This window comes from Littorina saxatilis, unplaced genomic scaffold, assembly GCF_037325665.1.
Source record: "Littorina saxatilis isolate snail1 unplaced genomic scaffold, US_GU_Lsax_2.0 scaffold_482, whole genome shotgun sequence".
Classification (NCBI taxonomy): Eukaryota; Metazoa; Mollusca; class Gastropoda; order Littorinimorpha; family Littorinidae; genus Littorina; species Littorina saxatilis.
This window is the reverse complement of record NW_027126125.1, coordinates 35,001-48,125: the sequence shown is the minus strand read 5'-3', so window position 1 is coordinate 48,125 and position 13,125 is coordinate 35,001. Positions and strand designations below refer to the sequence as shown.

The 13,125-nt window shown below is 43.1% G+C and overlaps 1 protein-coding gene and 1 long non-coding RNA gene across 2 annotated transcripts in view; both read right to left on the bottom strand.

The window, feature by feature from the left end:
* Positions 1–3,090: 3,090 nt before the first annotated feature.
* LOC138954570 (uncharacterized) lies at positions 3,091–5,175 on the bottom strand. The gene is made up of 2 exons (XR_011451897.1): positions 5,054–5,175; positions 3,091–3,827 (listed from the first exon to the last, which is right to left on the bottom strand). It is a non-coding gene; the product is annotated as an uncharacterized lncRNA (long non-coding RNA).
* Positions 5,176–11,894: 6,719 nt separating this feature from the next.
* Positions 11,895–13,125, bottom strand: part of LOC138954573 (leucine-rich repeats and immunoglobulin-like domains protein 1) — a 16,178-nt gene continuing 14,947 nt past the window's right edge. The window contains exons 6-7 of the mRNA XM_070326384.1: positions 12,319–12,408; positions 11,895–11,925 (exon numbers count right to left, since the gene is read on the bottom strand). Coding sequence (XP_070182485.1) covers positions 11,895–11,925; positions 12,319–12,408 — 121 coding nt within the window. The remainder of the gene's footprint in view (positions 11,926–12,318; positions 12,409–13,125) is intronic.

Sequence of the window (13,125 nt, the reverse complement as noted above, 5' to 3'; positions counted from 1 at the left end):
ACGCGTTATCTGGCACCATCGTCCACACGGTCCAGATGCCCATTGTGTTGATTTGTCCTAATGGAAAGGGCGTCTTTATAGAATTGTGACTATCAGCCTACTTGGTCTGCCATTGACAGGTCGGAGCGGTCCACCATGTCAATCATGTAGATCTGATCCTCTTCAGGCACCTCTTGCTGACTCCGCGTTTTGTGGTGTATAAAGCCTGGTCAACCGGATCAGGTTTGCATGCCGACTTCAAGGACTTCAACAGCTATACAACTTCCTCGTGTTCAAGTCAGCTTTGTGGTGAGATACTCTCTGAATGTCTCTGTGTCTATGTGTATTTGGTTTTTCTGTCTCTCGTTTAGCCTGTCTTTGCCTGTCTTCCAAGTGTCAATGTCTCGGTCTCTCTCTGTCTCTGTCTGACTGTCTGTCTGTCTCTGTCTGTCTATGTCTCTCTTTCTCTCTCTTTCTCTCTCTGTCTCTGTCTCTCTCTCTGTCTCTGTCTGTCTGTCTCTCTGTCTGTCTGTCTGTCTGTTTGTCTCTCTCAATCTCTCTCTCTCTCTCTCTCTCTCTCTCTCTCTCTCTCTCTCTCTCTCTCTCTCTCTCTCCAAAACGTCTACCATGTTTTGCTGATGATTGCAAAGATATGTTTTGACATAATCTCACGTTCCAAACACTTACAATTTTTGTTTTTTGATTCTGAATATTAAAACGTTAGCATCCTATTTGTGTTTTTTTGGATTTCAGATGGACAGGAACAGCCTGCTGGTGCTTTGTGTCTGTTCTCTCCTGGTGGCGGGGCACGCCTTTGAGTGGGAGGAATGGGATTGGGATGACAAACGATCAAATGCCTTAAGGGAGGTAGGTTGTCGACATTTTGCATACACACAGAAGTTAACACAATTCGACTAAGCACAAAGTTACGCTTCTTTGTGCCTTACATTTCTCTGTTTGTTCGTTAGTTTATATTTGTGTTTGTTTGTGCCTTGTTATGTTTTTTTTTTTTTTTGGGGGGGGGGGGTAAAATCATGACTTCTATACCTGCCACAAGCATGATTTCATTATGCATCCATTATGTTTTGTGTATTTTCCTGCATCTACAAATGAAATAAAAACATTGATTTTACCGAGATAATAAAGCCAGGACTTACTAGTCTCCTTGACAAAAAATCAGTTTGTTCGGATATATTTGTTTAGGCTGACACGTGGCTGACTGTTTTGACATCGCTGTATAGGCGACTGTTTGTATTACATTAAGTCAAGTTTTAAATACATGTTTTAATATAGACTTGGAATCAACACGAGGGGGTGGTGTATGTGTGTGTGTGTGTGTGTGTGTGTGTGTGTGTGTGTGGGTGTGTGTGTGTGTGTTCGTGTGTGTGTGTGTGTGTGTTTGTTTGTGTGTGTGTGAGTGTTTGTGTGTGTGTGTGTGTGTGTGTGTGTGTGTGTGTGTGTGTGTGTGTGTGTGTGTGTGTGTGTGTGTGTGTGTGTGTGTGTGTGTGTGTGTGTGTGTATGTGTAGAGCGATTTAGAGATAACTACTAGACCGATCTTCGTTGAACTTCACATGAGAGTTGCTCGGTAACATAATATCCAAAGACGTGTTGTTCATGTTTTTGCTAAAAGTATTTGATGACGTCATATCCAGCTTATAGTGAAAGTTGATGCGGCACTGTCACGCCCTCATTTTTCCACCAAATTATTTTCACATTTTAATCAAGCAATCTCCGACGAGGTTCAGACTTTGGGATTGCATTTCAGCTTGCAAGCTTTAAAATTACTTGACTAGTTTGCACATTAAAAGTTGTCATTAAAATTGACTTTTCAGTAACAGTATAGAAATTGATTGTCTTGTATTTCTCATCCTCTCCTGAATTCAAAATAATATAAAGGACAGCACGTTTCGCCCTGAAGTCCGGTCTGACGATCTAACAGCCAACGACAAGAAGAAGAAGAAAATAATATAGATATGTGTTTGTGTTCAGAAGGGAAGAAAAAAGGTTCATTACGCACTTCGGTCGCATGCTTCGCGTAGACGAGCGTAACCCGTGTTGGTGTTCGGGTATGGTTATATAAATCCTTTCTCGTCCCAACCAATATGGGACTCCCCCTAACCCGCGGGGGGCTGTGTTCTTTCTTCCTTGTGTGATACTGTTGTTGCCTTCAAATGTCAGGTTGGCGGGGACACACCGACACGGCAGCTAGCGAGGGCCATCGTGACCGAGCTGAGGGCTTTGGGTGTTGGTTGGTGGATTTTTTGTTTTACACCATAACATTTGTAGTTTAACACCTTGACATTTGTAGTTTACCACCTTGACATTTGTAGTTTAACAGCTTAACATTTGTAGTTTAACACCGTAACATTTGAAGTTTAATTACCGCCTTAACATGTGTAGTTTACCACCTTAACATTTGTAGTTTAACACCTTAACAAATGTCTTTTTTTGACGAGCTGCATTTGTTTCAGGTGGTCCGACAAAACAAGGAGACACACGGCTTGCACAATAATATGATTGTGGTTTAAACTGCCAGAGCAGTCCCCCCATTGGACTCGTGAAAGTGTGACAGCCACCCTGCACCGGACAACCTCAGGAAATGAAAAGATCCGTGTAATAAAATAGTCATACTGATAAAACAAAAAGTCTTCTTGTTCCTCTGTGGAGCGTTATTTCAGTGTATGTAAACAACAAACACACAAACCTACTAACAAACAAATAAACAAAGAAAAACTAAACAAACAAGGTAATTCATAAAAAAACAAGAATCAACCCTAATTTGTGTGTGACAATAATTATGTGAATGAGTGTGCAGAAATATGTGTTTGAGTGTGTGACAATATTTGACCGAGTGTACGCGTTGACATATGTGTTTGAGTGTGTGAGCGTGGAAACCCCATCAATGGAATATCTAATACCAGGCAACACAGTCACCAACAATATAATAATGTTACACACATACATACACACACACAAATGCACACACACACACACACACACACACACACACACACACACACACACACACACACACACACACATACACACACACGCGCGCGCGCGCGCACATACACGCACACACACATGTACACTGCACGCGTCATCAAACAAATCCGTCAGTGATTATTCGCGAGTTTACATGCGCACTACACGCGTCATGAAACAAAGCCACAAGAGTGTTTATTGGCGAGTTTACATGCACACTACACGCGTCATCAAATAAAGCCACAAGAGTGTTTATTGGCGAGTTTACATGCACACTACATGCGTCATGAAACAAAGCCACAAGAGTGTTTATTGGCGAGTTTACATGCGCACTACACGCGTCATGAAACAAAGCCACAAGAGTGTTTATTGGCGAGTTTACATGCACACTACACGCGTCATCAAATAAAGCCGTTAGTGTTTATTGGTGAGTTTACATGTACACTACACTCGTCATCAACCAAAGCCGTCAGTGTTTATTCGCGAGTTTACAGTGCACACTACACGCGTCATCAAACAAAGCCACAAGAGTGTTTATTCGCGAGTTTACATGTACACTACACGTGTCATCAAACAGAGCCACAACATCGTGTTCTTATCAACATGACACGCACTACATTATGTGCTACAAAGGGAGGCAACGCTTCGTCACGGCCATGCTCAAGGGAGGTAAATCATTCCTGACGGCCATGTTCAAGGGAGGTAAATCATTCCTGACGGTCACTTTGGGATTAGTGTCGCGGCCAAGCCAAAGGAAGAAAATAATGTCCAGGCTGTCATGCTCTGCGGAGAAACCTTTGTTCAGGGGAGGTAAATCAGCTGACCGTTCCGCTCCGTGATGAAGGTGGCAGAGTTGTTGTTCCTGGAGACGAGACAAACAGCGGGAGTTCAGAGGTCAGAAGCTCGTCACAACAAATGAGAAACCAGACAGACTAGTGCTTCGTTCCACAATCAGCTCACAATCAGCTCACAATTAGCTCTCAATCAGCTCACAATCAGCTCTCAATCAGCTCTCAATCAGCTCACAAACAGCTCTCAATCAGTTCACAATCAGCTCTCAATCAGCTCTCAATCAGCTCTCAATCAGCTCACAATCAGCTCTCAATCAGCTCTCAATCAGCTCTCAATCAGCTCTCAATCAGCTTACAATAAGCTCACAATCAGCTCTCAATCAGCTCTCAATCAGCTCTCAATCAGCTCACAATCAGCTCTCAATCAGCTCACAATCAGCTCTCAATCAGCTCTCAATCAGCTCACAATCAGCTCTCAATCAGCTCACAATCAGCTCTCAATCAGCTCACAATCAGCTCTCAATCAGCTCACAATCAGCTCTCAATCAGCTCTCAATCAGCTCTCAATCAGCTCTCAATCAGCTCTCAATCAGCTCACAATCAGCTCTCAATCTGCTCTCAATCAGCTCACAATCAGCTCTCAATCAGCTCACAATCAGCTCACAATCAGCTCTCAATCAGCTCTCAATCAGCTCACAATCAGCTCACAATCAGCTCTCAATCAGCTCTCAATCAGCTCACAATCAGCTCACAATCAAAAAGCAACTGCGAAAAAACACCCTCATCTTGTTTGTTTCTAGTTCTGCTCTTTAAAGACGATTTTCAAGCGACTTTCGCAAGCAAAAAGCGAGTCGCTCAGAAGTGGGCGGGGCAACGTGGCCGAGACCTTGTTTGTGAACGGTTTGCCCAGTTTTTGTTGATTCAAAACATGCTCTTTATGCATTGTGAATATTACTTGTTGAACAAAACACTATTCAAACCAACAGTTTCAACAGTTTTCATTAATTCTTAACATGTGCATTATGCATTGTGTCTATTACTTTTGAAATCACAATTTACCCCAGTTTTAGTTAAATCCACACATCCTCGTTATGCATAGTTGGCGTCGTAAAGCCTATCCCGCGCTCTTCAGTCTGGTGTTACTCTCGTCTCAAGAGAGAGAGAGAGAGAGAGAGAGAGAGAGAGAGAGAGAGAGAGAGAGAGAGAGAGAGAGAGAGAGAGAGAGAGAGAGAGAGAGAGAGAGAGAGAGAGAGAGAGAGAGAGAGAGAGAGAGAGAGAGAGAGAGAGAGAGACTCACCCAACAAGCCACATGACATCACCACCAGAAGGCGCCAGGAGTCCGGCAATGGCGGCTGAGGGGCACACCTTGTCCGTCTATTAATGCAAGGACACACATGATCAGAGGTTAAGTTTATCACATCACAGAAGCAAGGTCAACACGGCATAGCGCAAGGCCACAACAGTCAGAGCTAGGTCAAGGTCATCACATAACAGAGGTCAAGGTCACCACAACACGAGCACACTGTGAAAACAGCGAGAGCACAAGACTTTGACGACTTGAAAGCGAAGTGGGACTGAAAGACAACAACAGAACCGTTACAATGCCAAGGTCAGTAAGGGAACCGTTACAATGCCAAGGTCAGTAAGGGAACCGTTACAATGCCAAGGTCAGTAAGGGAACCGTTACAATGCCAAGGTCAGTAAGGGAACCGTTACAATGCCAAGGTCAGTAAGGGAACCGTTACAATGCCAAGGTCAGTAAGGGAACCGTTACAATGCCAAGGTCAGTAAGGGAACCGTTACAATGCCAAGGTCAGTAAGGGAACCGTTACAATGCCAAGGTCAGTAAGGGAACCGTTACAAAGCCAAGGTCAGTAAGGGAACCGTTACAATGCCAAGGTCAGTAAGGGAACCGTTACAATGCCAAGGTCAGTAAGGGAACCGTTACAATGCCAAGGTCAGTAAGGGAACCGTTACAATGCCAAGGTCAGTAAGGGAACCGTTACAATGCCAAGGTCAGTAAGGGAACCGTTACAAAGCCAAGGTCAGTAAGGGAACCGTTACAATGCCAAGGTCAGTAAGGGAACCGTTACAATGCCAAGGTCAGTAAGGGAACCGTTACAATGCCAAGGTCAGTAAGGGAACCGTTACAATGCCAAGGTCAGTAAGGGAACCGTTACAATGCCAAGGTCAGTAAGGGAACCGTTACAATGCCAAGGTCAGTAAGGGAACCGTTACAATGCCAAGGTCAGTAAGGGAACCGTTACAATGCCAAGGTCAGTAAGGGAACCGTTACAATGCCAAGGTCAGTAAGGGAACCGTTACAATGCCAAGGTCAGTAAGGGAACCGTTACAATGCCAAGGTCAGTAAGGGAACCGTTACAATGCCAAGGTCAGTAAGGGAACCGTTACAATGCCAAGGTCAGTAAGGGAACCGTTACAATGCCAAGGTCAGTAAGGGAACCGTTACAATGCCAAGGTCAGTAAGGGAACCGTTACAATGCGAAACAGTCTACTTGTTATGGGCAACATTATTCAAAGCCAAGGTCAGTAAGGGAACCGTTACAATGCGAAACAGTCTACTTGTTATGGGCAACATTATTCAAAGCCAAGGTCAGTAAGGGAACCGTTACAATGCCAAACAGTCTACATGTTATGGGCAACATTATTCAAAGCCAAGGTCAGTAAGGGAACCGTTACAATGCGAAACAGTCTACATGTTATGGGCAACATTATTCAAAGCCAAGGTCAGTAAGGGAACCGTTACAATGCCAAACAGTCTACATGTTATGGGCAACATTATTCAAAGCCAAGGTCAGTAAGGGAACCGTTACAATGCGAAACAGTCTACATGTTATGGGCAACATTATTCAAAGCCAAGGTCAGTAAGGGAACCGTTACAATGCGAAACAGTCTACATGTTATGGGCAACATTATTCAAAGCCAAGGTCAGTAAGGGAACCGTTACAAGGCGAAACAGTCTACATGTTATGGGCAACATTATTCAAAGCCAAGGTCAGTAAGGGAACCGTTACAATGCCAAACAGTCTACATGTTATGGGCAACATTATTCAAAGCCAAGGTCAGCAAGGGAACCGTTACAATGCGAAACAGTCTACATGTTATGGGCAACATTATTCAAAGCCAAGGTCAGTAAGGGAACCGTTACAATGCGAAACAGTCTACATGTTATGGGCAACATTATTCAAAGCCAAGGTCAGTAAGGGAACCGTTACAATGCCAAACAGTCTACATGTTATGGGCAACATTATTCAAAGCCAAGGTCAGTAAGGGAACCGTTACAATGCGAAACAGTCTACATGTTATGGGCAACATTATTCAAAGCCAAGGTCAGTAAGGGAACCGTTACAATGCCAAACAGTCTACTTGTTATGGGCAACATTATTCAAAGCCAAGGTCAGTAAGGGAACCGTTACAATGCCAAACAGTCTACATGTTATGGGCAACATTATTCAAAGCCAAGGTCAGTAAGGGAACCGTTACAATGCGAAACAGTCTACATGTTATGGGCAACATTATTCAAAGCCAAGGTCAGTAAGGGAACCGTTACAATGCGAAACAGTCTACATGTTATGGGCAACATTATTCAAAGTCAAGGTCAGTAAGGGAACCGTTACAATGCCAAACAGTCTACATGTTATGGGCAACATTATTCAAAGCCAAGGTCAGCAAGGGAACCGTTACAATGCGAAACAGTCTACATGTTATGGGCAACATTATTCAAAGCCAAGGTCAGTAAGGGAACCGTTACAATGCGAAACAGTCTACATGTTATGGGCAACATTATTCAAAGCCAAGGTCAGTAAGGGAACCGTTACAATGCCAAACAGTCTACTTGTTATGGGCAACATTATTCAAAGCCAAGGTCAGTAAGGGAACCGTTACAATGCCAAACAGTCTACATGTTATGGGCAACATTATTCAAAGCCAAGGTCAGTAAGGGAACCGTTACAATGCGAAACAGTCTACATGTTATGGGCAACATTATTCAAAGCCAAGGTCAGTAAGGGAACCGTTACAATGCGAAACAGTCTACATGTTATGGGCAACATTATTCAAAGCCAAGGTCAGTAAGGGAACCGTTACAATGCCAAACAGTCTACTTGTTATGGGCAACATTATTCAAAGCCAAGGTCAGTAAGGGAACCGTTACAATGCCAAACAGTCTACATGTTATGGGCAACATTATTCAAAGCCAAGGTCAGTAAGGGAACCGTTACAATGCGAAACAGTCTACATGTTATGGGCAACATTATTCAAAGCCAAGGTCAGTAAGGGAACCGTTACAATGCGAAACAGTCTACATGTTATGGGCAACATTATTCAAAGTCAAGGTCAGTAAGGGAACCGTTACAATGCCAAACAGTCTACATGTTATGGGCAACATTATTCAAAGCCAAGGTCAGCAAGGGAACCGTTACAATGCGAAACAGTCTACATGTTATGGGCAACATTATTCAAAGCCAAGGTCAGTAAGGGAACCGTTACAATGCGAAACAGTCTACATGTTATGGGCAACATTATTCAAAGCCAAGGTCAGTAAGGGAACCGTTACAATGCGAAACAGTCTACATGTTATGGGCAACATTATTCAAAGCTAAGGTCAGTAAGGGAACCGTTACAATGCGAAACAGTCTACATGTTATGGGCAACATTATTCAAAGCTAAGGTCAGTAAGGGAACCGTTACAATGCGAAACAGTCTACTTGTTATGGGCAACATTATTCAAAGCCAAGGTCAGTAAGGGAACCGTTACAATGCCAAGGCCAGTAAGGGAACCGTTACAATGCCAAACAGTCTACTTGTTATGGGCAACATTATTCAAAGCCAAGGTCAGTAAGGGAACCGTTACAATGCGAAACAGTCTACATGTTATGGGCAACATTATTCAAAGCCAAGGTCAGTAAGGGAACCGTTACAATGCGAAACAGTCTACATGTTATGGGCAACATTATTCAAAGCCAAGGTCAGTAAGGGAACCGTTACAATGCGAAACAGTCTACATGTTATGGGCAACATTATTCAAAGCCAAGGTCAGTAAGGGAACCGTTACAATGCCAAACAGTCTACATGTTATGGGCAACATTATTCAAAGCCAAGGTCAGTAAGGGAACCGTTACAATGCCAAACAGTCTACTTGTTATGGGCAACATTATTCAAAGCCAAGGTCAGTAAGGGAACCGTTACAATGCCAAACAGTCTACATGTTATGGGCAACATTATTCAAAGCCAAGGTCAGTAAGGGAACCGTTACAATGCCAAACAGTCTACTTGTTATGGGCAACATTATTCAAAGCCAAGGTCAGTAAGGGAACCGTTACAATGCCAAACAGTCTACATGTTATGGGCAACATTATTCAAAGCCAAGGTCAGTAAGGGAACCGTTACAATGCCAAACAGTCTACATGTTATGGGCAACATTATTCAAAGCCAAGGTCAGTAAGGGAACCGTTACAATGCCAAACAGTCTACATGTTATGGGCAACATTATTCAAAGCCAAGGTCAGTAAGGGAACCGTTACAATGCCAAACAGTCTACATGTTATGGGCAACATTATTCAAAGCCAAGGTCAGTAAGGGAACCGTTACAATGCCAAACAGTCTACTTGTTATGGGCAACATTATTCAAAGCCAAGGTCAGTAAGGGAACCGTTACAATGCCAAACAGTCTACATGTTATGGGCAACATTATTCAAAGCCAAGGTCAGTAAGGGAACCGTTACAATGCCAAACAGTCTACATGTTATGGGCAACATTATTCAAAGCCAAGGTCAGTAAGGGAACCGTTACAATGCCAAACAGTCTACATGTTATGGGCAACATTATTCAAAGCCAAGGTCAGTAAGGGAACCGTTACAATGCCAAACAGTCTACATGTTATGGGCAACATTATTCAAAGCCAAGGTCAGTAAGGGAACCGTTACAATGCCAAACAGTCTACATGTTATGGGCAACATTATTCAAAGCCAAGGTCAGTAAGGGAACCGTTACAATGCCAAACAGTCTACATGTTATGGGCAACATTATTCAAAGCCAAGGTCAGTAAGGGAACCGTTACAATGCCAAACAGTCTACATGTTATGGGCAACATTATTCAAAGCCAAGGTCAGTAAGGGAACCGTTACAATGCCAAACAGTCTACATGTTATGGGCAACATTATTCAAAGTCAAGGTCAGTAAGGGAACCGTTACAATGCCAAACAGTCTACATGTTATGGGCAACATTATTCAAAGTCAAGGTCAGTAAGGGAACCGTTACAATGCCAAACAGTCTACATGTTATGGGCAACATTATTCAAAGTCAAGGTCAGTAAGGGAACCGTTACAATGCCAAACAGTCTACATGTTATGGGCAACATTATTCAAAGCCAAGGTCAGTAAGGGAACCGTTACAATGCCAAACAGTCTACATGTTATGGGCAACATTATTCAAAGCCAAGGTCAGTAAGGGAACCGTTACAATGCCAAACAGTCTACATGTTATGGGCAACATTATTCAAAGTCAAGGTCAGTAAGGGAACCGTTACAATGCCAAACAGTCTACATGTTATGGGCAACATTATTCAAAGTCAAGGTCAGTAAGGGAACCGTTACAATGCCAAACAGTCTACATGTTATGGGCAACATTATTCAAAGTCAAGGTCAGTAAGGGAACCGTTACAATGCCAAACAGTCTACATGTTATGGGCAACATTATTCAAAGCCAAGGTCAGTAAGGGAACCGTTACAATGCCAAACAGTCTACATGTTATGGGCAACATTATTCAAAGTCAAGGTCAGTAAGGGAACCGTTACAATGCCAAACAGTCTACATGTTATGGGCAACATTATTCAAAGTCAAGGTCAGTAAGGGAACCGTTACAATGCCAAACAGTCTACATGTTATGGGCAACATTATTCAAAGTCAAGGTCAGTAAGGGAACCGTTACAATGCCAAACAGTCTACATGTTATGGGCAACATTATTCAAAGTCAAGGTCAGTAAGGGAACCGTTACAATGCCAAACAGTCTACATGTTATGGGCAACATTATTCAAAGTCAAGGTCAGTAAGGGAACCGTTACAATGCCAAACAGTCTACATGTTATGGGCAACATTATTCAAAGCCAAGGTCAGTAAGGGAACCGTTACAATGCCAAACAGTCTACTTGTTATGGGCAACATTATTCAAAGCCAAGGTCAGTAAGGGAACCGTTACAATGCCAAACAGTCTACTTGTTATGGGCAACATTATTCAAAGCCAAGGTCAGTAAGGGAACCGTTACAATGCCAAACAGTCTACTTGTTATGGGCAACATTATTCAAAGCCAAGGTCAGTAAGGGAACCGTTACAATGCGAAACAGTCTACTTGTTATGGGCAACATTATTCAAAGCCAAGGTCAGTAAGGGAACCGTTACAATGCGAAACAGTCTACTTGTTATGGGCAACATTATTCAAAGCTAAGGTCAGTAAGGGAACCGTTACAATGCGAAACAGTCTACTTGTTATGGGCAACATTATTCAAAGCTAAGGTCAGTAAGGGAACCGTTACAATGCGAAACAGTCTACTTGTTATGGGCAACATTATTCAAAGCTAAGGTCAGTAAGGGAACCGTTACAATGCGAAACAGTCTACTTGTTATGGGCAACATTATTCAAAGCCAAGGTCAGTAAGGGAACCGTTACAATGCGAAACAGTCTACATGTTATGGGCAACATTATTCAAAGCCAAGGTCAGTAAGGGAACCGTTACAATGCGAAACAGTCTACTTGTTATGGGCAACATTATTCAAAGCCAAGGTCAGTAAGGGAACCGTTACAATGCCAAACAGTCTACATGTTATGTGCAACATTATTCAAAGCCAAGCACACCCAACATTCGGGATCCCACATACACACATCTCAAAGCAGAATGTGTGTCATCGCTCGTTGAACTAAGCTTTGTCCGGGTAGGGGGTGGGGTTGGGAGGGTATCCTTGAAATCCCACAGGTACCAGAACGATGAATATCACTCTGCCATCAAACGTTCTGTATGACCTTCTGTATACTCAATTTACGTCAACATGTGACGTATGAACTTGTTAAAACAGTGCCGTCTCTACCAGCGTCAAGGGGCATGGGAGGGGTGGGGGGGACCTCAGTTGGTGGAGCACTGGACTAGGGTGATTCTAGGGTCACGGGTCAATCTTATGTGCAAACTCAGATACAGTATCCATGTCCCACCCCTGTGTCACCACAGTGGCACGTAAAAGATCTCGGTCATTGTGCCATACGTGAAGGTGGCTGACTACACCTAAACACGCGTGCACCTGGGTAGCGCCACTCTTGTGGCTGCTAGCTTTCCACTGGGAGGAAGCGGCTCAAATTTCCCATCATTGAGATAATACAGTAACTTGAAATTCAAACAAAACAAAACCACTTCTAGCGGTCAGGTGACCTAGGCTCTGTCTCCGATGACACCCGGTAATGGTTCCATTGCACCGTCACGCTGGAGTGAGCGATATCTCTTTCAGCAACACACTACCACGATGCATCCAACGCACACACAACACATAACCAACACAGGACGAACCCCTTTTAAGCCGTTGTTGCTGGTGGTGATGGTGGTGGTGGTGGTGACGTTGGCTCCACAGTTAGAGGAACAGTTGGCCCTGAAATGAATGACACGGTGACGTCATAGATAGCCACGCCTTTCTGAGTCTTTGAACTGTCCAACTGTCCTTGCTCTATTGTAAAAAAAAACAAGTCGCGTAAGGCGAAAATACAATATTTAGTCAAGTAGCTGTCGAACTCACAGAATGAAACTGAACGCAACGCAACGCAGCAAGACCGTATACTCGTAGCATCGTCACTCCACCGCCCGTGGCAAAGGCAGTGCACGTGGAATGGACTAGAAGAGCGGGGTATTCGTTGCGCTGAGAAGGATAGCACGCTTTTCTGTACCTCTCTTCGTTTTAACTTTCTGAGCGTGTTTTTAATCCAAACATATCATATCTATATATTTTTGGAATCAGGAACCGACAAGGAATAAGATGAAAGTGTTTTTAAATTGATTTCGGGGAAAAAAATTTGATAATAATTTTTATATATTTAATTTTCAGAGCTTGTTTTTAATCCGAATATAACATATTTATATGTTTTTGGAATCGGCAAGTGATGGAGAATAAGATAAACGTAAATTTGGATCGTTTTATAAATTTTTATTTTTTTTTACAATTTTCAGATTTTTAATGACCAAAGTCATTAATTAATTTTTAAGCCACCAAGCTGAAATGCAATACCGAACCCCGGGCTTCGTCGAAGAGTACTTGACCAAAATTTCAACCAATTTGGTTGAAAAATGAGGGCGTGACAGTGCCGCCTCAACT